Source organism: Temnothorax curvispinosus, unplaced genomic scaffold, assembly GCF_003070985.1.
Source record: "Temnothorax curvispinosus isolate PA1 unplaced genomic scaffold, ASM307098v1 QBEX01012990.1, whole genome shotgun sequence".
NCBI classification, from domain to species: Eukaryota; Metazoa; Arthropoda; class Insecta; order Hymenoptera; family Formicidae; genus Temnothorax; species Temnothorax curvispinosus.
Genome location: NW_020222770.1, coordinates 908,614 through 934,051, shown reverse-complemented (window position 1 = coordinate 934,051; position 25,438 = coordinate 908,614). Strand labels below are relative to the sequence as shown.

The window sequence follows — 25,438 nt, the reverse complement described above, 5'->3', positions numbered from 1 at the left end:
ATTTATGTTCCGTGCACAAATAATTCCGTCAAAAACGCGTGTAGACGTCCGGCGGCATCGCGGCGCGGCCGCCATGCTTCTTGAAGCGCGCAGACGCGACGCGGTAATTGCGAGGCATAATTGCACGGCCCCCTTTGTTTCTTCAATTGCTCGTCTAGACTGACGGTCGGCGTGTGTGGGTGAAGGGAACAAAATGTCTCGACGGAAAAAGGAAAAAAAAACGTGATATACGGCCGGTAGAAATTTATGATAGAGGGATTTTTTAAATAAAATTAATTCTTTCTCTCTTTCCTTTTTCAACTGAACAATATTATTTTAAATTAGAAAATTGCCGGGAATGTTATCTATAATTTATCTATACGAAAAGTTTATGAATTTCAAACCCGTTCTCTTAATCTCATTCGAATACCGCAATTTAGCAACTTCACATTGTTATCGATTATCCATTTTGAAACATTAATAAAAGACTGTTTGAAATATCAGAGAGAAATTTCAATCGGCATTCAACACGGTGTTCATTTTTATCCGGCGTACAATTTGCTGGAAACAATTTATTTAACCGATAACTATCGCCATTCGTTAATAACTTTTCAGGTTTCCGTGAAGCCCCAGCTCTTCTTGGATTCTTGGAATCCTAGCTCTTTAGAACCTTAGATCCACGACTTGTTGAGTCCTTGAATTCTCTCGGATCATCGTATCCTAACGTGCGCAGTAACTCAATGAGTTAATTTCCGATCAATTAACAGTGAATTCTGTGTTTGCGCAGGTACTTAGGTAAGAATTTCAATTAGTGGACGAGGGAGGCGGAAAGGAAGAGGCGGGAAGGGCACGATCGAAGACTAAGACAATTAACGGAGAGTTCGCCGAACAGGGTCGCGCTTCCGGGTTTTAACGAATCAACTACGGATTAATCGGGCTCGCGATTTTCTTTGCACGTGCGGTTTCTTTCTTTCGATCCGGGAGCGTCACACGAGCTCGCTCGCATTAACGATAATTGAACCATCGCTGGCCTCTCTAATTGCATTCGTTACGAGATATGTCGAGGTACTTTCATACAGTGCGAGAGATATGCACTTTTCGTCTTTTTGTATCCGCTCGATTTTTTATCCACGGACATAAATATTTCCTAAAACAGAAGAAAATTCTCTTTTCTCATTTCTTGCTGCTTTAATTATCATTAGAGTGAAAGAAGATTTATAAAAATTAACATATTTTTAAATACGAATAATATTGATTTATCCGTTTATTTTCTTGTATTAGCGAGAGACGGCTAAAATTAACAGAGTCTGCAGCAGTGTATTTTCTTACACGCTTCTCGCCGAACAGTAAGCCACTTCTACGCGCGGCAAGGGTAAAGAAGACGCGGAGGAAAGGGTGCTTTGTGGTAAGTTTTTCGGCTCTACGGCGAAAATGGGGAAATTGGCTGGTTGATGAAGCGCGAGCGGAGGAAAGTTTATGAGAACCCGGCAAGAAGAGAACGGGTGGCTAATTTTTAAACAAAGCCTAATTTCCGTAACTTCATAGTCTCGCGGTGGTTATTACTTGCCGGGATAATAAATGATTATTACGCCGTCGGGGGAGGAAAGAGCAAGATGGGGGGGGGGGGCCGTGGGGGATTTCTACGAAGGTGGGTGAATCGCTTTGATGTTTTCTCGCTCGAGTGGAAGCAAGCCAAGCGACAAACTCTTCGATATTCGGACGATGAAGAGCACTTTCCCCCATCCCGGGGAAAGTCGAGAGACGAGATACCGCGGCGAGAGAATGGTTGTTGGACTCCATCCCCATCCACCCTTTAACAGTTAGTTATCCCTTCCGTAATTTCTTCGCGGTGGAACTTTCGTAATACGCACCGGCATGGCACATCGCCGCTCGTCGTATATACACTCTCGCTGTTTTTATAATACCCACCGTTCTCCCGCTTACGGGATTTCGTTCCCAAAATACACGGATCCCTGCGTATCCCGGTCTTTCTCTTTTTCTCGCCCTCCTCCGCGCCGACAGGTCGTCAATGAAATAACTGCGAGCGGTGCCGCGAGACACGCGAAATTGATGAAAGTATGCGCGCCGCGCGCATTCCGCTCGCGTTTGCCGTCGAGCGGAGCGGAGCGGACTATACGCGCGCGAGCGCCTACGACGACGACGACGACGATCCTCCTGCTCTCTTTATCTCTTCCTCTGTTCTTTATTAATGAGGGAACATTCCCGGCGAGATTCGCGTCCCCGCTCGCGGCCGGACGGCGCGGGTTCGCGCGCGAACGAAGACGCGAGGAATCTCGCGCGCGGAAATCAACACGCTCGCGCCGAATGAATGAAAAACAGATGCGGGCGAGAACTCAAAATCCGTCCCTCGTCCTTTGATCCTGAATGGGGAGAGAGAGGGCAGGGGGCGAGACCGGCAGTAGGTCCCCCCGGCGCATTTTAATGTCGACGGCTTTCGGATACATCTAATTACGAAGCGCGTTGCGGTTTCGCGAGCTATTCGCGTCAGCCAGAATCTGCATCGATCATGTCCGGCAAGCCGCTAATAAAGCCGAATGCCGGCCAAGTATTTTGTCAAGAGCTTGACATGCACGTCGCGCGCATTCGTGTTAATTCACACTCTCATTGCATATAAAGACTTTCGAATCAAATCCTATGATTTTAACCGCGTTGGCACGCGAATCTCTTCTCGATCAAGAATATTCCAAGAATCAAGAATCAAGAGCACTCCCAGATTAATTCAATTAAAGAACATTGGGATTTTAGATAAGTTAGAGTCTACATAATTTATATCATTTAAAATTTCGCGTTCTAAAAAGTCCAAGCGAAAGTCGATGCCATTCGCTTCTCTCACTTAACTTCAGAAGTAAAGGGTCAAAGTTCCACGGCAAGAGACTCGACACTTCATCTTCCCGAAAGACAAACTGGAAGGTGGAAAGCGAGGACGTTGAAGAGCTATACAGAGAGAAAGAGAGAGCAAGCGCAGTTTGGGCCTTCGAGCCCTGCTGCGCGAAGATGTAGGGATAAGGGGATATAAATGGGTCCTGGTCGCGGTCTGAGGGCAAATATAGACCGGCGTAGGACATCGGGAAAGGATTCCCGACGGGCCGAACGGGACCGAATAGCACCGGTATGGAAATGCGATCGGCCTTTAAACGTCGAACCGCGCACAGCTATGTTAATTCCCGCGCGTGTTAGCCGAGGTGTAACTTCTGTTTATCTTCGTATCGGCCCCCAGCCAGATTTAACGAATACGAACGGACCACCTGCGAGACACGAGAAAGCGAACAGCACTATTCCCGCTTAAATCGCGTAATTCTCCGTTCATCTATAGTTCGACCACGCGTTTTATTTGAGAAAGAATTAGGAAATCTATTAATGGCCCGCAAAGAAGACAGAAAATGATCCGTTAAAACAAAGATAAATAGATGTCAATAGATATCAATAAATAACAATAGATTGACACTTAGTTCTCCAATGAAGAGAAAAAAAAAAGATTTTAAATCGACTTCCGCAAAGAAATGTAAAATAAACGATAGAAATTCAAATATTTATTAATTGTTTTCTTAGATCTCCTTACTTTTGTTCGACATACATACCAAAATTATATCTAAAATATTTAATAAAATTTTATTATGTCTCGAACACGTAAGTGCATATGTCTTGTAACATATGAAAAATGCGAGTTTATTTGATTCTTCGCACACGTGCTCATTCATGCTGCGTGCGTGATGGCAAATCTCGCCTACCGATCTGATCCGATGTGATGGATTCACTTCGCTTCGCGTGTGCAATGGAAAGGCGAGTGATGGCTACGAGCGTTAGCTAAGAACGGAAAACGAATACACGACTATCCTCTTTTTTCTCGCGCGCGCCTCCCCGGTACATGGCCCGGATGAAGTATAACTTATGGCAAAACGAGCGGGCTCTTCTTGTAAAGCAGATACAGCTAAGAGCCGACATTAATGATCCCATTTGTATGCCGCGTGGCGAGTGTACTTTGCGATAATACGAGGTCGCCGAAACGCGTGAAATCTCGCAGAGTCGAAATTTCGCGTGGAGCTTCTTGTAATTAACCAATGTAATTATTTATGCGTTGTCATTCAAAGCGAGACCGTCTTGTCTTTAGCACTTAATTTCACTGTGTCAAGTTTTGAGGATTCGCGTCTGAGAACGTAAGTTTCACGAGCGTGGATTTCGAGGCGTATATGGGACCCCTAATGGAGTCAAGAACACAAAAATGGAATTTTCGAAGGCGAGAATCTGAAAGATTCAATCGGAAGTGAAAAGAATCCCGGTACTTGAAATGCTGATAATCTAAAGAATCCAGCCTCTAAAGAATTCATATATTTCGCGGAGGCTTATATCTTTTGCGGAAGTATTGACAAATTGCAAAGTTTCCCGTAAGACTTAATATTATAAAACGGCATTCCTCCGCATAAAATAGTCAAAAGTGATGCATGTTACAATGTACGCCGAGGCCCGTAACGGATTTATTAAGAGAACGTAAAAAATGAAAATGCCTCGCGGAGTAGGCAGCTGCTGCGACTATTTGAAAGGAATTTCGAGATTAGAGGAGATGCCGTCGTGGCCGATGAATCATTCCGGGCACGCGATTTCTGGCATTCAAAGGAGGCGTTAAGTGATTAAACGACCAGTTGTCATCGGTGACATTAACATATTACGTGCACCGTAGCTAGAGTTAATGTCTTGTATCCATCCAAACCGTTTGCGCGTCGCGCGGAAAAAAATTATATATGACAGAGGCGACGGTTCTTCAAGAAAGCGTTGAAATGACCGTCAGCGAAGAGAAAAGGAGGTCTTGGCGTGATAAAAAGCGTTGTTGAACCAGTAGACATGTTTAGGCGACTGGATACGTCTGGATAAATAACTTTCTAGCTAAATGAGAAATACTTGACGCCAATTGTTATACGGTAAATTGTTACAAAATTCTGACGACAAACAAGAATGTACAAGAAAACGTTCTTTTTTTTTTCATACAGAAAAAGTCAACAAGAACTATATGTAGCATATAAATGTCAAAAAGACGTGATTTAAATTCACAAATATAAATATGGTCGAGAAAGAAAAGTTTCAAATTAATACACAGTATGTCGGGATCAAGAGAGAGAGAGTAAGTTTGTAACAAGGTTCGGACTTAATTTGATGAGAAGCACGGTATGTGTAGCGTAAAGTGAGTTAATATAGAGGTTCTCCTTCTATGAGGTGCGAACGCTTCTCTAGTTTCTCAGGATAACACAGACGCCGCGATGCGTGCAATTAAGGGCATATGCGAGAGGATCTTGGGAACTTGTGATCACAGGACGCGCCTCACAAAGCTATCTACTGAAAGCTCACTCAAACTCATAGATACATTAAGAAAATTTTAGGTGAGAAAAAATTCAGAGATTCTATTGAGAATCTAATAAGAAATTGCTAATAAAGTTGCTGCGATATAAATTTTTTGTAATACGGTGAATGTCTCTGTACAAATGCCATTAAGAGAAAATGTTTGAAGCAATATTTTATGAAAAAATTTCAAGTTGAAACAAATAATGTCTTATCAAATTCAGAATTAAAAAGTGTATTACGAATGAAGCATACTTGAGTAAATTCATAAAATTAAGTTAATTTATTGGACACTTGGAACATTGCATTTATAGAAGAGATATCCAAATTAATTATTACATACTCGAGATAAAAATATCGAGATCCGTGCGTGGTCAAAGCCAAATAATGAACGAGCGATGGAGAAATACTGGCGACGTCAAATGCAAACACATTGCTTAACGCAAAATAGAAATTCGGTAAGATAATTATGATAATCGTAGTAACTCTTGAATTTTATATCTGACGAGATAGCACTCTTGATGTCCCGAGAGTCATTAACAGATTAACAAACACGCGAAAAGAATCATCGGTTTCGCTTTCCATTAGATGATAGAATTAAATCAACCCATATTTTTACAATTGTCAAATTAAGACAATGCAAGTAAAACAAAATCACAATTTCTTTGCAAGAAATAATAAATATAACAAAAAAGTTTTAAGTTTTTTAAACCACGGCTAAAAAGATTGTTTCGATAAGCCTGTATGGATATTAACTCGGATGCCACTGTTAAAAAAGTTATTTTTATCGATAAATATTTATAAATATAATAAAATTGTTTATAATTATGACATCCAAAAACGAAAACCTGAAGATACAATTATAACGGTGATAACTATTAATCACAAATTCGTACAATCTTTAGTTGAAAATTCAGCGTAAGCTTTGCCTCATCGATCTTACCCATTTATGAGTATAAAGGAAACGAGGTGACAGCCCATCTCCCAAAAGTGATTTATGTCGACATGACTACTTACCGGCTAACTTATGGTGTTTACCGATTCAATTAGGGAATACAACCGGCGGCCCCGTAAAACGAGATACATTTGCTTCAGCATTAATTTACGGAAACGGCCCGCTGTCATAACAAAACTATAATAGACCTTCGGTCGGGTGGCACGACGCCAGGTTTTAGTGGCCGTATAAAATGCGCCGGAATGTTTACCCACCACATTGTCCTCGACCACATCGTAAATTAAATTCTCGAATCATTTTAATCGTAATCTCGCGTGTCTTAATCGCGTATCGCGAAAGGTTGCATACGAAATCATCCCTTCTCGAAGTAAGTACACATTATTATGCGCAACTTGTAAATGCCCGATAACCATATCGATAAAATTATTATGTAACATGTCGTAATAACATCTGCATGCTGTCTTAATAAATCGGCGTCAAGTATTCCTGAATATTGATAAGCCACTAATAAAGTATTAATGGAAGCATGTAATATATCCTTTAATGTGAAAATTAACATTCGTAATTATTTCAACGATGTTCTGTAATATCGCGCTCAATCTATCATCACGACTACAGGTGCTCCATTGTTCCCTGCAAACTTCGTAGCTCTCATTTGTAGCTTGAAACAAAATGTTGTTTGTTAGCTTAAGCTGACAGAGCTTTAGAGAACGTCGCGAAAAACGAACTAAATGTCGGCAAGCACGCGGCGTTTTTGTAGCTAAGACAATGTCTGGGTATTCTTCCTTCAGACGACGAGACCGAGACGTCGAACAACGCGTCGCCTCTATATTTACATGCCCCAAAGTCAGTGGCCCGCTCAAGTGATTCATCACGGAAACAGATGCTGAGAGAGATCCTAGATTCCAATGTTAAATTTTTTGATCGATCCTGGCTCGCGTGAGCTCGAAGGAAACTAAGTTTTCTGAATCTTCCCTGAATCTGTCTTGCATCCTAAGCTTTTAGGGTGATATAGTATCAAATTTTAACTTGCTTGCACGTACCCTTTCATTAGATTATAGATGCTTTGCTAGTCTGGGAAATTTCTTGAACTGAAATGATCGATAGTTCTCACTACACGATGAGGACGAAAAGTAAGCGGCAATCGGGCAAAAATATTTTTGCTGGGCTAAACGTTCATCGGATGAAAAGTCTGTGGCACACACGAGGACAGCAGCTGGTCGACGATGCGACAAATCATACCCTATTGGACAGCCTGCATGTCGACGTCCCGCGCAAAACCAAGCGAGCACGTGCAAGCCGAACCCTGCAATGTGACCGGTGATGAATCCCTAAACACACTCTCTCTCTCTTTCTTACTTTCTCCCAAATCCTTTGAACGAATCGCCCGTAAATTTATGAGGCGCCGTTCTAATCTTACGCTCATCTACTTAAACAGCCGGAATATCTCGGTATTACACATCGTCGAAAATTCTCTAAACATACAAAAAGCATGTATGGAGTGTTATCCACACTACTTGGAAATTGTACAATGACAAAATTCGGCGAATTTGAAGACCGTTTAAATTAACGAATACTTGTCGAGCAGCTAAAATCGCGAGCCTCTCGTGAATAAACGGACACCGCATTTCGATCGTTGAATTCGAATCCTGCGCAAAGAATGAAGGGCGATTAATTAGAAATTGTTCGGTATCAGATATCTAAACGAGTGATCGAGTTGCCGACGAGCGACACAATCGTCGGTATCTCTTTGATATATCAGCTGGTTCCGACCGGACCAGTTCTGCTTGCCGTCCAGTCCAAATAATATCTGACCCAACGCGTGTCACATGGTGGCCAGCAGTCGGGAAGAACCGGCAAAATGCCTGTCGATACACTGGACGATCGAGGAACCAGTTCGATCACTCTTTTTTACCGTTTCGCATATATAAGATATTTTGACGAAGAATTAGATCTAGAATCCTTGTCATTATTCTTATTAAATATACATGGCCAAAATATTTAAGAATGCAAAACTTTGTAATAAAAATTACAGCTTTAAGAAGTATAAATCTACAAAACCAGTTATTCAGTGTTTCCATCCAGATTTTCAACTTAAACCTTGAGTGGTCGTGTTGTTAAATGGAACGTTAGCGCGATATGGATGACATCTGTCACGCATTTTTCAAGACAAATTAAAATATAAAGACATATGTTGCAAATATATATTTAAAATTAACATTACCTAAAATAAATTAAAATAAATTAAAAAATTGCAGATTTGTGCACGTGGATGACTAACATCATCCGCGCGACTATTCTTGGATTAACACAAAAATCAGTTCCAAGCTCTTGAAAAGAGCTTCTACAGAAAGAACCCTTCTACAGATTCTCACCTTTCCCAGGGGACGCGCGGTATATTAGTTTTCCCAAATGCGGCAAGTTAATACAATCACATTAGCATCCTGTTAAATGAAATTGCCCACCTAGAAAGAGAAGAGAAGAAGTGCCGTGAAACAGAGTTTGCGTCGGCGAGCGAAAATAGACAACTCGCCGACACAGGCAGGCGGCATCGAGAGAAGTAAAAGGGAGAAATCCTCGAGAGGGGCGAGAGGGTTCCGCGGGGTTAAACAGCTGGTATTTCAGTAATGGAGCCTTATCGCCGGAGCTACTGCAGAAGTCCGAGTTCTCGTACGCCGACGACGGCGACAAAGTCGGCGGCTCGGATCGGCAACTCGGATATTCGAAGTCCGGTCTCCTGGGAGTCAAGTCGAGCCGGGTCGAGTCGCGTCGAGTCGACGGCGTTTATTAATTCGCCACTTACCGCGCATACCCGCGGCTCGTTTCTTCCAATAGAGATGAGGAATTGTTCGCGTTTATTCCCTTAACTTACGGTCGCGCTAATCACCGACTGGGAGAGTCAACAAAACCGCCGATATCATAAATATACTTCCCGGCCATACCGTCGCAACGCGATTAACTGGGGACCCGACATGTCGCTAACAACAATAATAATGATTTGAATTTTTATGCGCCATGTTTTTATCTCTCGATCGCCGTCGGATGCGCTTAATGTTCGACTACTACTCGCGAGTCCTAAAGAAACGATAACATTTTTATACGATTGAGTTTTTTGCAGCGTAATAAATATTTTCCATGATTTTTGCTCCTAATAGATACTATTTCATAGTCGCAAAGGTGATAGATCTCAGATCTCACGCGGGTCCTTAGATCTTCAGAGCTAACAGGAACCCAGACGATGATGTCATCGTTTCATCCCAAACACGCGGGATGAAATCAAGAATCGCGCTTTAAGTTATAACAACGTACTCAGAGAGATACCCAGCGTCTGGATTCCACACTTCTGGCTTGCCTGGCAGTTAATCTCGCGGCGATGCGTGTTTCGGCGGGATTACCGGGCGGTCGCTTGTCGTAATTGCGTTTAAATATACTCGAGGGGTAGTCGCGAAAGTCGCGCGGGCGCGCGCGCGCGCGCGAGGTAGAGTTCGCGGGTACGAGGACATGCGGAGGTGCAGCGGCGTGATTTGTGGCTTCGGCTTCGTAACAAATAGACGCGCGGGCATTTTCTCGGACACCGGGTGCGCAAAGTGAACAAAGACAAATGGCCACGCCGCGCGACGCACGTGACTAACGACGAGCGGGCTGATAGCTGACGCGGGATTTTTTTCTGCAAAAGATTCGATCGCCACCGATCCTTCACCCTGATGAACTGATATCTCGCGGGATAAGGGTTTTAAGTTCTTCGCCGTTTCGCACAAATACGACTAGGTCGAACGAGCAGAATTCGGTCGCGATTCCAGGATCGCAATTTGAAAAGTCGAGACACGATGTGATCTTTCCGTTCCTCGGTATTTATTTATTCTTCATTTTTTTCCCTTCAAGGCATCCAGAGATTCTAGAATCCAAGGATGCGAACAGCCGTGGAATCGAGGTTACGAGGATACGATACGAGATCGGCAAGATCGGAAGATTTCCAGGGTCTCTGGATGTTTTTTTTTTTTGCTGTCGCAACCAGCGGCCGCGAGTTCGTCCACGGACGAATGTCCATCTGTCCGCGCGCGATCTGCAATTCAATGCAACCGCCTCGAGCAGAAACGCATCCGCGCTTTCTGACGAGGAAGGCACCACTCCGACGGCACAAAAGAAACGGCTGCCGCTTCCACGCGCGACACTTCCTTCTGCCTGCTCGTCTCTTCCGCCTCCCTGTTCGCTCTTAAATATTATTCCCGTTCGCTAACGAGAAGCAGAAGTTTTAATTGATAACTTTGGCTATCCTCGGACAAAAAAAATCTTACATCCACTAATCGCTAATATCGCTACGATATATTGCACTATTAATGCCTATCATTGCATTCTTATGTTTTTATAACGATAAAAAAATTTTTTTTTATGTTGGGTACAAGTGTTGCGTGAACACAAAATTCTATGATACGATTTAAGAATCATTCTGTCCGAATATGTTACATATCAGAGTGAGGAATGTCTGTATCCCAGGAAACAAACAGTATTCGCGAGCGATTACGACAGAATCATCACCATTCCGGGTCTTTGGGCAGTCGTTTCAGGCCTTATACCAGGAGCGACCGATCGCTTTTTGCCCGATGATTGTCCACCGGCGTGTTGTCTTTACCTGGCACTCGTGGCACCCGATTCCCGATACCCGGGACGCCGTTTTATCTCAGCCACGCGGTCGCCGATCTCCGCTCTGCCGCTGCCGCCGCCGGGTCACGTATTAATTTTTTCGTTTAAACCGGTAAGGCGAGTTCACCTCGATTTCGCGACGATTCGGTGAAAGTTTTGCGCGTCCCTTTTTAGCAGTGGCTGTGCCACTGCGACACTGACCACCGTCGCCGTAATGTTCTACATCGTAAAACTAGAGTAATTCATTCAACACTTTCGCGCACATTCAACTACAGATATCGCCGCAGTTTATTCTGCAAAAATAGATACTAAGCGGAAAATAATATCTTTACAAAATTAAAAATTATTTTTTCTTCATACACAAGGGAATTAAAGATCGTCAGTAATTGATAAACTTGAAAGCTCGTTATCTCTGATAGATAAAAATATTTCTTCTTATGCATCACTATATGTTGCGTCCGTTAAGGACCAGCTATACGAGAAACTCGTTTATTCCTGCGACGTCAATAAGAAAGGGAATTCGCAGGAAAGCGAAATCCTCTGGAAATAGATAAGCGATAAAATAATATTTATTACGTAACGTGTGCGCACATGGGGTCAGACTCGTTCGCCGCGAGACTGGCAGAAACACCATTTTCCCGTTTAAGTGGTGATAAAAAAGTCAGCGACTCGGACTTCCAGATCCTGAATTTATCGAGACCTCGCAACACCCCTACTTACGGCTCTCTTTCTATCCGTACCGCACCGTTTGATCCTACCGCGGTCGAGGATGCCGTTGCTGTACCGGTCTGAAGTATCATCGTCGTCATGGCGAACGTCTCTCGATATTACCGTCGTGCGTCTTTTATTTCTAATTTTTCTTTCTTTTTACCTTTCATACATTGGCGCGCCACGAAGGAAAAGCCCGTGCACGGACTACCGTTCTACCAACTTGAGCTATACTAAGATTCATTTAAAGAAGAGTGCGTATAAAGAACGTATAGATATATCGAAATGTCCATCGTCGCCACAGATTATTAGTCGTTTAATGAACTTAGGATCCGTATACCTTGGAATATACCCAAGATGGACATAAGATTTCTGGAATTAAAGATATCTAAAGTCACAGATGTTGAAAAAAGCGCATCATATACCCTTATAATTCAAACAGTCCAAAACGTGATTATAAAATCGAAGTCATCGATCAAACGAAACATCACGCGTTTCACATTCAGAATCCTAAATATACAAGATGCAGAAGAACTTTGAAATCTAAAGTCGTGTTTAAATTAGCGTCGTATAAGTGCTTATAGGATCCACCCTACTTCATTAGCCAACAATCTAAACATCCAAAGACTCGGTAATGCAATTCATAATCCTTCGACATCTCCAAATCGACCAATGACCAATGATGGCATTGATTTTTGCGACTGATGCAGTGAGAAGAATCGCGAGGATAGAGAGGAGGCAGGAGGGAAGGTTTCATCGACGATGTCGATGTTCCCTGCTCGGCCGAGCACGACCGACGGAGACGGCGATCGTAGCTCATAGCCGGTGCAGTAACAGCTCCTCTTCGACTTCGACAGGGTCAGCCAAGCCGGCCGGCCGGCCTGGCTGGCCTCGCGCTGGCTTTTACGACGCGCGCTTCCATCGACACGCGGATTGATCGTAATTAATTCGTTTTTCCTTCTCCAACCACGCTACAAGCACCGTGCACCGTAGCGTAGATATCGAAACGCCGCGTCGGCACTCGGCACCGGGTACTCGCGTGACCGCGCCGGCGAATGTCGGAAGCGATTCATACGAGGAGAACGAGGCGGCAGGGGGAGAAACTCCCTACGGTCGGCCGCGTCGGAAAAATGTTGTTCATCGCATGGTCAAGGGGTTAAGTAAAGACGTAAGGTCTTACGTGCCTCTCTGGGAACTCCCGATATACCGTGAGCAACGCGGGGAGCGTTTAAATGTACCGCTCGCCTCGCTTCTTCTTTCTTTTACGGGCCGCACGATCGTTCCACGCCGCTTTATGAGCGAATTTTCTGCGTGGTTCGCACAGTGGCGTAGAGCCCCAAATCTCAGGATCCAGGAAATACTTGTGAAGGGAACTAATGGCAGGGAACCAAGAATAGTAGGGATGGCGATCAAAATTTGAACTAGTTTTCCTCGGAATAAAAGGGCTAAAAATACATGAGAAGAAGACATGAGAAATATTAACGGGCTATTATAAAATTGTAATATTATAAAATTGTCTATGTTACATCAATATAACATAGATTTGCAATAATATGTACATACATTGTCCTAGACCTATCCAATATCTCGAGATCTCAATGCAATTCGATTTTTACATTCATCCATAATTCGATATGCATCTTACAAAATCGGTTCATAAAAAATATAAATTCCAACCGGAATCTTCGAGCGATGCTAATGCATCAAATTGTATAATCACTCTACCACTTTCTTTCCTCATTAATACGCGCGATCTTTATTCATGGCTGATTTGAAATACACGATTGTAAATCCACTTCTTCGATTCATTACGATTTCATGGAATTTCATGGAGCCAACACCGGCTTCCCGTTTCGCGATCAACAGGTCGAGTTCCACTCGGCTGCCGGGCTTGTTGTTCCGCGATTTTAGAAATCGACATCGCATTCTCGCAGCGATTTTCCGTGACAGGTTGTATAAGCGTTTGCGACAGTGATCTCATAGGTGGAATGCAAAGACGGCGGGCGAAAGGTCTCGCGCGCTTAAGAGCGCAGGGGGATGGCGCTGGCCGAGAAACTAGTCCCCGGTGGAAATTTATTCCGGCGAAGCGAGAACAACAAATTACCGGCCGGTAGTAGTCGATCTCTCCTAATACGATGCGACGGGAATGCCAGAGCTTGAAACGCGGCAACATTACGGAAGATTGACGACATACTGACAGTCCGCTGGAAAGTAGATCGATTGTTCCGATGGTGACCTCGTAATTAATTGATTTATGGAAGAAAAAGCGTCAAGTGAATCACATCAGCCGGAATACAATGCATAAAAATGTGACATTTAGCCTGAGAAGATTTTAAGAAAAATCCTAGAGAGACTCGAAATGTCGAGATTGCTGAGATATAAAGACTAAGCGTTCGACCCGCGTATACGATTGGTGAAATTGATCTTATTTAATTATACAGTGCACTTCTAATCGCTTTTATCGCTTATTCTAAACGTTTCTTCACACAAATAAAAAATGAGTAAAAATAGATGCTTCTTATCGTTATTGTTACAATATTTCCTCCCTTGAATTTGATTCAGTACAATGAGTCAAATTGATGAACGCGCTGATTGCAGATCGCAAAGTAGTTGTGTCCTTCGTTCGTTAATCGCGAGGAGAGGCACAGTGCCAGTGCGGAGAAGAACACGCAAGAAAAAGAGGGGGGAGAAAGAGAGGGAGGAAAGAGAAATATAATAAAAGAAGTCATGGCAGAGGAGCCTGCTTTAGCCAGGACAGATCCCGCCGGGACGATAACACGAGGACACATCGCCACCTCGGCGCGACGATCGTAAAACTTGGTCAGGTAAAGGTGCGGTCCGTTTGAGACCTGCTGCTAGGAGGACGGACAGGAGCTGGTTATAGGCTAGGTATTATAGTCCTGGACTGCTGTCGGTCTATCTCGCGAGGGATGCGCGTCCCGTACGCGTATCCTTCGGGGTGGTCCTGGCGACGACATCGGTTCATTAATCGGCCAAGATACCCGAGAAAAATGCGCTTTTACGACTACTCTCCCTTCCTCACTCTATCTCGCCTTCGCTCTCCCTTTCTCTCTCGCCTTCTCTCTCTCTCTCTCTCTCTCTCTCTCTCTCTCTCTCTCTCTCTCTCTCTCTCTCTCTCTTTCTCTCTCTCTCTCTTTCTTTCTCTCTCTCTCGATCGCTGCCGGCTACGGGGTCTCTCTGCCAGTTTCGTGAGGGAAGCGCCCGGATGGGCTTATTAACGTTACCGAGGAAGTCTCGAGAAAGGGAACTGGGTAATTATACGTAGGATTCGATTAACGCGACACTTCACAACGTTGTTTCGGGGTTTCGCTCCGGCCGACGGCCGGAAGTCTACGAATGCGACTATACGAATTACACGAGTTCGAGGTACTGTGTATCTAAATGCCCTAGATTCTAGACGCTTTGAATTCTAATCGCTCGTAATCTATGCCTTGAATTCTGGATAGCTTGAATCCTCGTCTCCTTGGGGGCCCCCCGAGTTCCTCGGATACCAAATTCCTCCGACTCTGAAGCCTTCGAGACCAGATCTTTGAATCCGAAATTTTTTATATTGCGAATTTTGCAAAATAGCGCCGATGAGGATGTTACCTAAGAGCTTTTAAATAAACGTGCTATGCTGCGTTGGATTATCGCATTTGTTAGCCCTATTTTCGTTAATCGACTCCGATCGAGTACAAATTGCGTGACATAACTTGCAGCGATGGTGCAAGACTGCGCGTATACGACGGTATAGTCACCGCATATGTGCGTACGCTGCGCGCAGAAGAAACATCGGTCGGGTAACGAGAGTGCTAATGAAGGATAGCCAAGTTCTTACGAGCCTCTCCTGAGACCAGCACCTGTCCCTCCCTTGGCACACGTGTTTTTCCGATGAATCGTACGCGCTCCAGTCCCTGGACTTCTTTCTGTCGCCTAATTTTTTACAAACCTCATATTATACGAAATAACATCAGTCGACATCAATCAGCGGATTCCATAGTTATTTCTAATGAGAAATTTCGTTTTATTTCAGAAAATAAAACTGTCTGCTAAAAAAAAAAGAGACCAAGTACTTACTAATCAGCGAACCTTTTTCACTCGCGATTAACGATAAATCTAAAGCTATATACTACTATCACGTTATTTAAGTCCCGGAAATTTTTCTCAGTCCGGCTTTTAATGCCTGCGGTTCGAAAGGAATCGTGCAGTTTTTGCGATGCCTCGTGTATCATTCTTCGCGAGCGCGGGGTCCATGCCACGAGACGCTCGTTCTCTTACTCGGCCAGGCGAGCGGGAACGATAAAGCACGGCGGTTTCGGAGCGTCTCGTGAGAAAACGACGCGCATTTTTAACGCGCGTCACGTCGGTACGCGCTTTCGTACGCGCGTGCACGCGCACGCATATACACGCGCGCGGGACGCTGCGGCCGACACACTGCGAAAAACACTAGCGCGGCTATTAATTCAGAGACCGGGGGACAGAGAGCGGAGGCCGGCAAAGGAACAAAATGAGCAAGGCTCCTCCCGGTTCCTCGGGGGGCCCTAAATAAAAGGAAGGAGAGAGAGAGATTTAAATAAAAGTAAATTCATGTTGCCGCGGTCGCGTGAACTACCCGGGCTCCGAGGATATGAGCCAGGGAATCCGCGGGATCCTTTCGCTTCCCTCGGGGGAACCCCCTCGCGGAGAACCTGTCCGGCTGTCGGGATCGGCTTTCCTTCCTTTGCTCCTCTTTGCTCGTATCGCGCGCGCGCGCTTAACGCTTTTGCCGGATGTTATCTCGCGATCGCTACCACGGAGAACGGAAGAGAAAGACAAAAGAAAAGAGAACGTTGGAACGTTCACATTTCTGCAATGTCTCCGGAAGATTGATAGATAAATGGACCAACGATACTTTACAACTATACGTCTTGCAGAAAGAGAGAGAGAGAGAGCCGGATTTGTTTAATCGCATAAATAATTCTTGTTAATTAAAAATTAACTTTTAAATAACCGGTTGAAATATATGTGCGTTTATATGCCAGAATTAAGAAAACTTTTAATTAAAGGACGTTTTAAACTTGTAAGATCCAAAAATTGCATCAATTTAAAATTATTTCTAAATAGAATTTATTCTTACACTTATTCCGTGATACACAAAAATTTTCAACTTTGCGAGATCCTGGGAAACTTTTACTTTCTAGAAGACATTTCTTTCTTTTCTTTCCTCTTCTCGTATTCCAGTCGATAAATTTTAGTGGCTCTCATTTGCATATTGAGATCAAACGAGATACCAGAATGTAACTACCCAGTTTATATATTATTCTTAAATTTACTTTTCGATCATATTTTTTTAAGTAATCAGTGTGTAAATGACACAATGAAGTTGTAAAAATTTTGAATATTTAATCGCGATAGTTCTAAATCTTCAAACCTCTCTTTCCTTCTCTACCCTTTTAACCCTTTTAACCCTTATGATTCAAGTTTCATGAATCGCAATGATTTGTAATCTGTAAAATGAATTTTCCCAAAAATATATTCTTCTTATTCTTTAACAATACTTAAAAAATATATTGGCTCTCGGATAATATCTCAAAGATATTACCGTTTCAGAATTCTCTCACAGTATTCTCGTTCTCAGAACGTCTTCGTTTTCCGAGAATGTGCTCTCAAGAATATTCTCGGTGCGCGCACCACTAGTTACAAGCGGTTTAATATTACCTAGGCGAGGTTGGTGCTGGAAAAAAGGAACATTACTTTCCCACCGGCGCGGCCCGGGAAAGATAGCAAAACGGCGCTCGACACCCCACGGTGCACGGATGGGTGCTCGCCGAGGGCAGGAGCACGCCTGACCTCCCAGCAGACAAATTAAAATGATGCACAGACGATTCCACGCGTTACTCGCGAAAACTTCTTCCTTCTTGCTCGTCTCGAAACTATTTCAGGATACGCGAGGCTGAGCGAAATATTGTTTCGTCGGCGGTGTTTTTCGGAGTTCTAGGAAAGGCTACTAGGCGACATCCGTGAAGGACCGACAAATCGAGAATCGAGTGATTCGAAGGGACTACTTGTTATTCGACAACTCGGAGGATTCGCTATACGAAGATCCGAGAATCTAGAGTCGGCAAGCTTAAACACGAAGCAAACTCAAGGACTAAGGGAGCATAGAGATCCAAAAATTTAATCTAACCATCTAAATTAAAAAAAAATTTTTGTTAGTAAAGTTTAAACGTTTATATAAACTAAATGTGAAATACCAAGTTGAAATAATGTTTATCTTTTTTCATAATGTGTTTAACTTGCTCCAAAGTTCGATTATTGTAGTGTTCCTTTGATAGTAAGCTAAATAAATATATTTTGCTCAATAAAGTCATCTTCTTGACTTAATTTATATGGCAGTAAAGAGTAGGTATTCATTCGCAGTAAAAGCGAAGAGAGTCGATGTAAAATACAGGCAAAACTTGTTATAAATAGCTACGTTTTTTTTTTACCAAACGTGCTTAACTTAATGACTAACGTGGGTCTGTTTTTAATTGCTTCGGACGATTTAAGTACCGGGGACAGGCGAACAGAGAATGGGGTTATAAAAATGTGTGAATGGACCACCTTCGAAATGTTGGGTGTCGCAACGCATTTTATTAGCATTTTCGCACAATCTGTTACTTTATCTATTATAGCGACAGATTCTATATCGCAGTATCATTAGGTCAATTAATTAATCAGCGAGTGTAGCCGAATATAATCAACTCGTTTTACTTATTTACCTTTTGACGTATTCAAGCAATTTTACCATCTTAAGAGATTATATATATATTACTGTTATATTATAAACTGACTGTGAATTAATTTTATAAATTTTCATATCACTTATGATTATTATTCTTACTCTTATTGCTATTCATTAGAGATTTTATTGCTCATTAAAGATATCTGTCGAGTTTAAATTTACTTATGTCTTGCAATCCTAATAATCAACAGACTTTCCGATAACAGAATTAACTCCCATCATCTCAAGATCAAAAAAGAAGCTCGACTTACCCTGTCATACTGATGCGTCGCCGTCGCCGCCGGGAAGGGTTGAAAGGGCGCCGGTCTGGCTGGGCTGTGGTGGGCCGCGTGCGGATTAGCGTGGGGGTGGTTGTGCGGGGCCGCATGGGGGTGGCTCGGATGCGGCGGCGGTGGCCGATGGGTCTGGTAGATGTAAGGATAATATTGATACATCACATCGGAGCAGCTCATCACCCCGCCCGGGCCCGGCACCCCAGAGCTGGCCTGCAGACTTGCGTACCCGAACGTCGCACCACCCTTTCGAACCACACCACTCCTGAACTCGTCCTCCAACTCCGCCGTTGGCTCACGCCGCGGTCGGATCAAACGTCCGAGATCATCCAAGGTCACTAAAGTTAGATCATCACTAAGGATAACGGTTCATGCTGCAGCAGACAGCGATAGCGAGATAATTCAATGATAATTATTGCCGAACAGCTTTCTTTTCGGATACCTTTACTCTAGCGTTTCTTCAATAGCTTATAATACGATCTCAATTTAAATATTCTAAAGATCTAAAGATATCACTCAGATATATTAGATTAACGATGTTTATAAAAAAAATTGGATAGTTTGTATTATTGGCACCAACAGTCTTATACTCTTTTAATTTTTACGTCGCTTGCAATCGTTCAAGATTCAGGATTCATCAAATAATACAGCATTAACCCACAAAGATGACGATGTCTCGATATTTATCATCATTTATGATTTCTCATTCATCCAAGTGCAGTTTATATTATATAAATATATTATTATTAAAAAATGTTTAATCTTTCATTGTTCAGATATTCTCGTTTAGATACAATAATGATCATTTTTATTAAAATGCACCGAAGTATATCATAGTAAGCAATAAACAGTTTAGCAAAGAATGAATAGTTTTATTCGTTCTTTCACGTAAATCACTAAATCACAGCGAATCACGAAACTACGTTGATAATTCTTCGAGATAGCTGAGACAATGGAAAAGACTGTACAAATCGATCGTTCTTCTTTTTCCCTCGATTAGCGCGTCGATTGAAGGCAAAAAGATTCGGATAGTTATCGTCAGCTAAATTTGTCAAATTGTCGAACATATCTCCGATTCAAGATTCCACGAAAAATGGACAAGACACATGAAGGTATCTAATAGCAATCCTTTTGTGTGACACTTCCTCTTCTTTATTGTTATATATTATCTTACTTTCCAAGATAGTCTTCTTCAATCTTTCTCCCAATAATTAATCTTCGTAACATTTTCTTTTTTCCCAAAACTTTTCTCTCCGATATCTTCCTTCTAAAAACTTTCTAATTTGGATCAATTGTCACTGATTTCAATGTTGTGTCGACCACTTGCTATGACGCGCACAATTTGACTCCATCACTCAGTTTAACAAATTCCAATTGTTCACAATTTACAGTTGTGCTCACAATTTACGTATGAAGCTTACCGTCTCGATGAAACATGTATAATTTCTCTCCTTTATTAACACTTCATTGACATTTCACTTAACTAGTAACTACTGTCACCGTTCTCGTCACTTCATCTCATGCGTGTCAGACGCGAGATCAACTGAGGTTCAAAATGACACGCGCTACTTGTGTTACAATATGTTTCATCCGAATTATACTATTTTTTTTTCTAAAAATTAGGTCTATTCTCGATGATGTCCTCTTCAATGGTAAAATCACGATTGTCCAATCGCGACACGTTCAGATTCAACGCAAACGACAGGCGATCCTCTTGAAGAACGAGAGAATGTGACCGGTTGGCGAACGAGGAGCGAGCCTTCACCCTCGCAACGTGAGCGGAGCGTGTCGCCGATAGTGGTGTGTCTCTCATGGGTGAACACAGACTGAAACCCCCCGTACGCGACACCGTGTGTCACCCTCTCTCCATAGAACCTCTCGCTGTCTTTTTCTAGAGCCGTCCCCGTCGCCGCGTCGTTTTCGAGCGCGGAACGGCTGACGCCGGGTATTCTCTTTCCCCTTTACCATCACCCCAACACGTTGAGACCGCGACGGTAGGATCCGCCTCCTGGCAGTGCCAACATCGGCCAATCGCCGTGCCCGATTGTCAGGGCCAATCGCACTTGGCCTGCCACTACCACGAGCTCTCCCCGTATTGATCCCACAATGAACCCGACTGCAGCTGTGGTATTAAGAAGTTCGTACTCGGGTTAAACCACCCCCGTCTAAACCTCCTCCGCTCCCTGCCCTCCCCCCTTCCTCGCTCCGGCTTCTTCGTGGTCTTCATCCTCCGCTACGGCCTTCCTTCTATCCCGGGCAACCATCCCCCGCAGCGCGCATAATGAGTCTTAATTAACAGTTTCGCGGTGTTTTGGGAAGCTTAATTTGCCGTGGTGAAAAGGGAAGAGAGAGAGAAAGAGAGAGAGAGAGAGAGAGAGAGAGAGAGAGAGAGAGAGAGAGGAAAAGAAAGAGAAGAAAGAGGGAGAAGAAGATGGCGTCTCCAAGACAGAATTCTTACGAAAATGTTACTGTCGTAGAAATTGCAGCACCGACCGCTCGACTTCAGTCTGATCTTACATTATGTTTGACACAATTTTCAAGGCGAATAAAACTTTAAACTTTATAGAATAATTGAGGAAAAAGAGAGATATATTTCATTTATTTTTAATGCTAAAAAAGTTAATCCGAGAACGGTCATTTTTATACCCCAGTGTCGAAAAAATAAAACTTACGTAACAGTAATTTTAATGTGTTTCTTTCGTTTTTTAAATATTTTTTTGGTTTCTCTTTACTTTTTTCAGAAAATATTGAGTAAATCTATATACATACTGTTTTAAAATACTAAAAAATTATAGAACAATGAAAAAATGTAACATGTAATTAATAACAATGATTTTTAATTGGTGTAAAAAACGCCAGATGGCCGTTCCGTTAAAAGTAATGCTAAAAAAGATGGAAGACAGAGTATGGTCGTCGCACAAAAATTAATACGTAAAATCGTTTCGAAAATGCACATAACAGGATGCTGGGTTTCAAATATTGTTTATTACTCATTATCATTATTTAATGATCATACATACACTTGCTAAAACAAATACTGTAATTAAAGATATTAAAAGTATATATACATTCTACTTATTCAGTCGCTTTGATCACATTTGCAATTATATTACGTAAATATGTATATGTTTACATTCATATGTAAATATTTCCCAGAAAATGCTATTACTCCACCTCCCCCTCCCCCCTTCCCCCCACACACACGTACTTATTCACATTCACCTCGCTCGCCTCTCCAGCTTAAGAAGCGATCGACGTTTTCGGTCGAAGCCAACAGTTTTCGTGTATCTATTATATGAAATAAAGCTCAGAAAACTAACTCAGTTTCGCGCTCTACGTCATCTTAATTATTTCTTCCGATCTCGATAATTCCGACCATATAATTCACCCGATAATTCACCAGTGACCAAATCGGTTTACCGCGTATTAACAGCTATTCGTTAAACAGTTTCTTTTTCGCAAGTTTTTCCAGTCTTGTATAATTTTTTTTGTTTACAAGTTTTTTAACTTTTTTTGAGAGCCACGACCTCTTTTCTCGCCTAACAGCCAAGGGGTTAATTTGATCGGCTTCCCGCCTGAAACGGATGCCAGCGGTCGCGCCTATCGTGGGCTCTACTCCATGACCGTTTGCACGTCGCTGAAGATCCGCGAAATCAGTGAAGAAACTATTCCCCCTTTGTGTTTCAGCATCAAAACGGAGGCGCGGCTCCACGTGTCCGCCCGCTTCCCTTCTCCAGCGATATCTGCCGCCGGTTTCGAAGTTCCGGGGGAAACTACGGTACGTGCCCGGCTGGAAAGTGTAGGAGCTGAAGTAATCGTTCTCGTCTATCAGGTGCAAATTGTTCGATAAGGTATTAGGTTGCGATTGAGGCCCGGGAATCTCCTTGCCATCTTCACCGAGATCGACGGTGGAATCGTTGTCGAAAAGAACAAGTCGAAGATTTTCGTTGTCGTCGAAGGGCAATTGCGGAGTATTCTTTAAGTTTGCAACGATCGAGCCCTGAGGATCGGCCTCGCGACGAAACCGATATGGTGTCGTCTAAATAATATTTATAATAAAATGTTTATAAAAATATAATTATAAAACTATATTTATATAAAACTAAATGTGTGTTTCCTATGGTGCTTCTAAACTTGTCATAAAATATTTTTAAATGTGTCAAACAATTATCTTTCTATAAATTTTGAACAATGACAGAATTTATATAGAACGCATGTAAATTAGGAAGAATATATATCTAATTATAAATATTGTGAAATGCACATAATACAATTAGCAAGAAATCACAACCGAGAAAAGAACGGAGAGAAAATTATTAATTAAATTATGTAATTTAAAAAATATTTACGAATATTTTGGTATTGGTGGGCCAGTGTTGTCCTCTTTTTCTGGCGGTTGTGTACGCAACGACGCAAGATAAGACCAAAACGAGAGCGAGTAGCTTCATCTTGATTATCAATTGAAGAAGGAAGAGAAGAGATTATAAGCGAGAGCAACGTAGTCGCTCCCACTAAGCGCAGATGTGACTGTGTCGAAAGGAGGCTGAGCGCTTTAAATAAGGCTTCATATCTTTAAATCTACGTCACTGCCGCGGGATCTCCGCGTCTCTTCATTTTTATAATTTTTACCTCGCAGAAGCAACAACTGCTGCATTCAATGCCTTCGCGAGACAAAATGAGGGATTCCCGGTTCTCGGTAGTCGTGATACTTTTATGACCTCTCCGCTTCGATTATCGCTATATTACTTTTCTCATCGTTATCTCACTTACGATAATATGCGTACATAAGCGTGTATTTACATGGTTTTGCATTTATGATATTATTTGCCTTGTATATCGAACTGTTCCAGGTATTTGAAAGCATGTATGCAATTTACATCTTTGTATCAAAAGTGATCCAAGACATAAAATGTGGAAAATAACTCTTGCTTTTAGATTTTAGCATTTTAGAGTAAGCGAATTCCTATTTCGAAACAGCACCTATTTCGGAACACTTTAATTTTTCTCATGTTAACCGTCACGTAATGTCAAATTTTGATGTTGGTGACAAAGAGCATTGTCATGAGAAAAATTAAAGTGTTCCGAAATAGGTGCTGTTCCCTATTCTAAAAATTTTGATAGTAATGTTATAAAGAGTATAAGTCAGTGAAAGTATAAATCTCATCAAATAAAAAATGGGATAAATCGATATTTTAAAAATATTTTTCAAGACATAAGTGCGAAAGCATATAAATACATTTTGCTCATCTTAATAAATATTTTCAGTAATAATAATTTATCTAAATTTGTTACTACTGTTATATTCATTATCTAAGTAAAAAAATTAATTAAATAATTTGTATAACTACACGTTGCATTTAATCTGCTCGTATATGGTCGAAATAAATTAAACAAAAAGATCATTAGTCATATCATTAGAAACGCAAGTGCGATTTAAGTATGTATGACCACTGCAGTTCAAAACATTAAGGAAAATACGTCTAGATAGCGAAAGGCGTTATTTACTGCGCGAGGGTTCCCCGGAGAGAATGTCGCGTGAGCTCAACTCACAGGCGCGCTCACTAAATGTGCTACTGGGTATTACCCAGAACGATAAGTGATGCAACGGGACTATTGAGGAAAAATTGAGTACATCCCCGGGGTTCTGAAATTCGTATATAAGCAACCGATGCAAAGCGAACAGGCATCAGAAGTTGTTTCACGCTTCAAGCGAAAACATTTCTTTACTTTCACAAAGGAATAGTTAGTCATCATGAAGCTGCTAGTTTTTGTGTTGGCCTTGTCGTGCGCTGTTCTCTACACGAGCGCTAGCTTGTCAAAGGAAACATTGCCGCCGCGATCAACCGATCCAGTTCTTCCATCACATGTAAGTAGTTGTTATTATTTAAATAAGTAATTTACTATTCAAGTAAACCGAAAATAAGTTTACTTTAAACACGAGTTGATAGTTAAAGAAACTCTATTTTCTTAATTTATATTGAGCTACTTAAATATTTGAAGACATCATATTCAGAATAAGTTTTAAATAACTATATATATGAATAAATAGTCTTCCTCTAAGCATTAAATATTGGCTCGCCTGACACTTAGCGTGACAAATTGATGATACGTGACTGTGCATTCATTATAGCGTGTGTTGCACCGTAATTACTTTACATTTCGCGTGACTCACAAAGACACTTGTCGCACTTGGAAATTGTCATTAAATCGGAATTTCTTGCTTTGAAAAGTATCTTTGTGAGACACTCTTGAATAATTTTCGTCACCTATATATACTTCTGTATAACTTAACCAGATAAATAAATCGGACTTTATATATGCACACACATATACACACATACCTATACATACAAAAGAATTATATTTTCAAGAATATTGATTTTTTTTCTTCTAGGAACTTCATCGTCGTCAAGCCAACTTCCAGCTTCAGGAGCCAAAAAGAGGTTCGATAACGTTTCAAGGGACGCAGCCTCTGAGTGGTCCGCAGCGTCAACCAAGTTGGGATCTCAATGCCAATGCCAATGTCTTTAACAACGGCCGCACAACTGCGGACGTTTATGGAGGACTAGGTAAAGTGCCTGGACAACGAGTGCAGCCGCACTTCGGCATCCAGGCTGAGAGAAACTTTGGCAAAAACGGTTTCATCAGAGGCCAGACCGAATTTCAACAAGGCCCGCGAGGTCGACTCTCTCCTTCAGTTGGCGTAAACGGTGGCTTCCGATTCAGAAGAGAGGCCGAACCTCAAGGAACTTCACTAAGCTTCCATGGAAC

At 42.2% G+C, this 25,438-nt stretch overlaps 3 protein-coding genes across 8 annotated transcripts in view; 1 reads left to right on the top strand and 2 right to left on the bottom strand.

The window, feature by feature from the left end:
• Nucleotides 1–20,744, bottom strand: part of LOC112463051 (protein vestigial) — a 45,740-nt gene extending 24,996 nt beyond the window's left edge. For 5 of the 6 annotated variants that reach the window (XM_025029215.1, XM_025029217.1, XM_025029216.1 and 2 more), the window contains exons 1-2: nt 19,842–20,744; nt 18,647–19,005 (exon numbers count right to left, since the gene is read on the bottom strand). In XM_025029215.1, coding sequence (XP_024884983.1) covers nt 18,647–19,005; nt 19,842 — 360 coding nt within the window. In that variant the 5' untranslated portion in view covers nt 19,843–20,744. Of the gene's footprint in view, nt 1–18,646; nt 19,042–19,841 lie in introns of all 6 variants that reach the window. The other variant, XM_025029219.1, reaches the window with a different exon arrangement.
• Nucleotides 20,745–21,523: 779 nt separating this feature from the next.
• Nucleotides 21,524–23,187, bottom strand: LOC112463023. The gene is made up of 2 exons (XM_025029180.1): nt 23,017–23,187; nt 21,524–22,706 (listed from the first exon to the last, which is right to left on the bottom strand). The coding sequence occupies exons 1-2, from the start codon at nt 23,113–23,115 to the stop codon at nt 22,101–22,103; spliced, it is 705 nt and encodes a 234-aa protein (XP_024884948.1). The 5' UTR covers nt 23,116–23,187; the 3' UTR covers nt 21,524–22,100.
• A 1,162-nt stretch (nt 23,188–24,349) lies between these two features.
• LOC112463024 (hymenoptaecin-like) overlaps nt 24,350–25,438 on the top strand; it is a 1,591-nt gene continuing 502 nt past the window's right edge. The window contains exons 1-2 of the mRNA XM_025029181.1: nt 24,350–24,533; nt 25,062–25,438. The exon at nt 25,062–25,438 is cut by the window's right edge and continues 502 nt beyond it. Of these exons, the coding sequence (XP_024884949.1) occupies nt 24,420–24,533; nt 25,062–25,438 (491 nt within the window). The 5' untranslated portion in view covers nt 24,350–24,419. The remainder of the gene's footprint in view (nt 24,534–25,061) is intronic.

What these genes read in the sequence shown, in the direction of transcription:
- LOC112463023 (XM_025029180.1), bottom strand. Translation starts at nt 23,115, where the DNA reads ATGAAGCTACTCGCTCTCGTTTTGGTCTTATCTTGCGTCGTTGCGTAC. An exon ending in CCACCAATACCAAAATATTC is followed by an intron (nt 22,707 to 23,016) that starts GTAAATATTTTT and finishes AATATTATTTAG; the next exon opens with ACGACACCATATCGGTTTCG.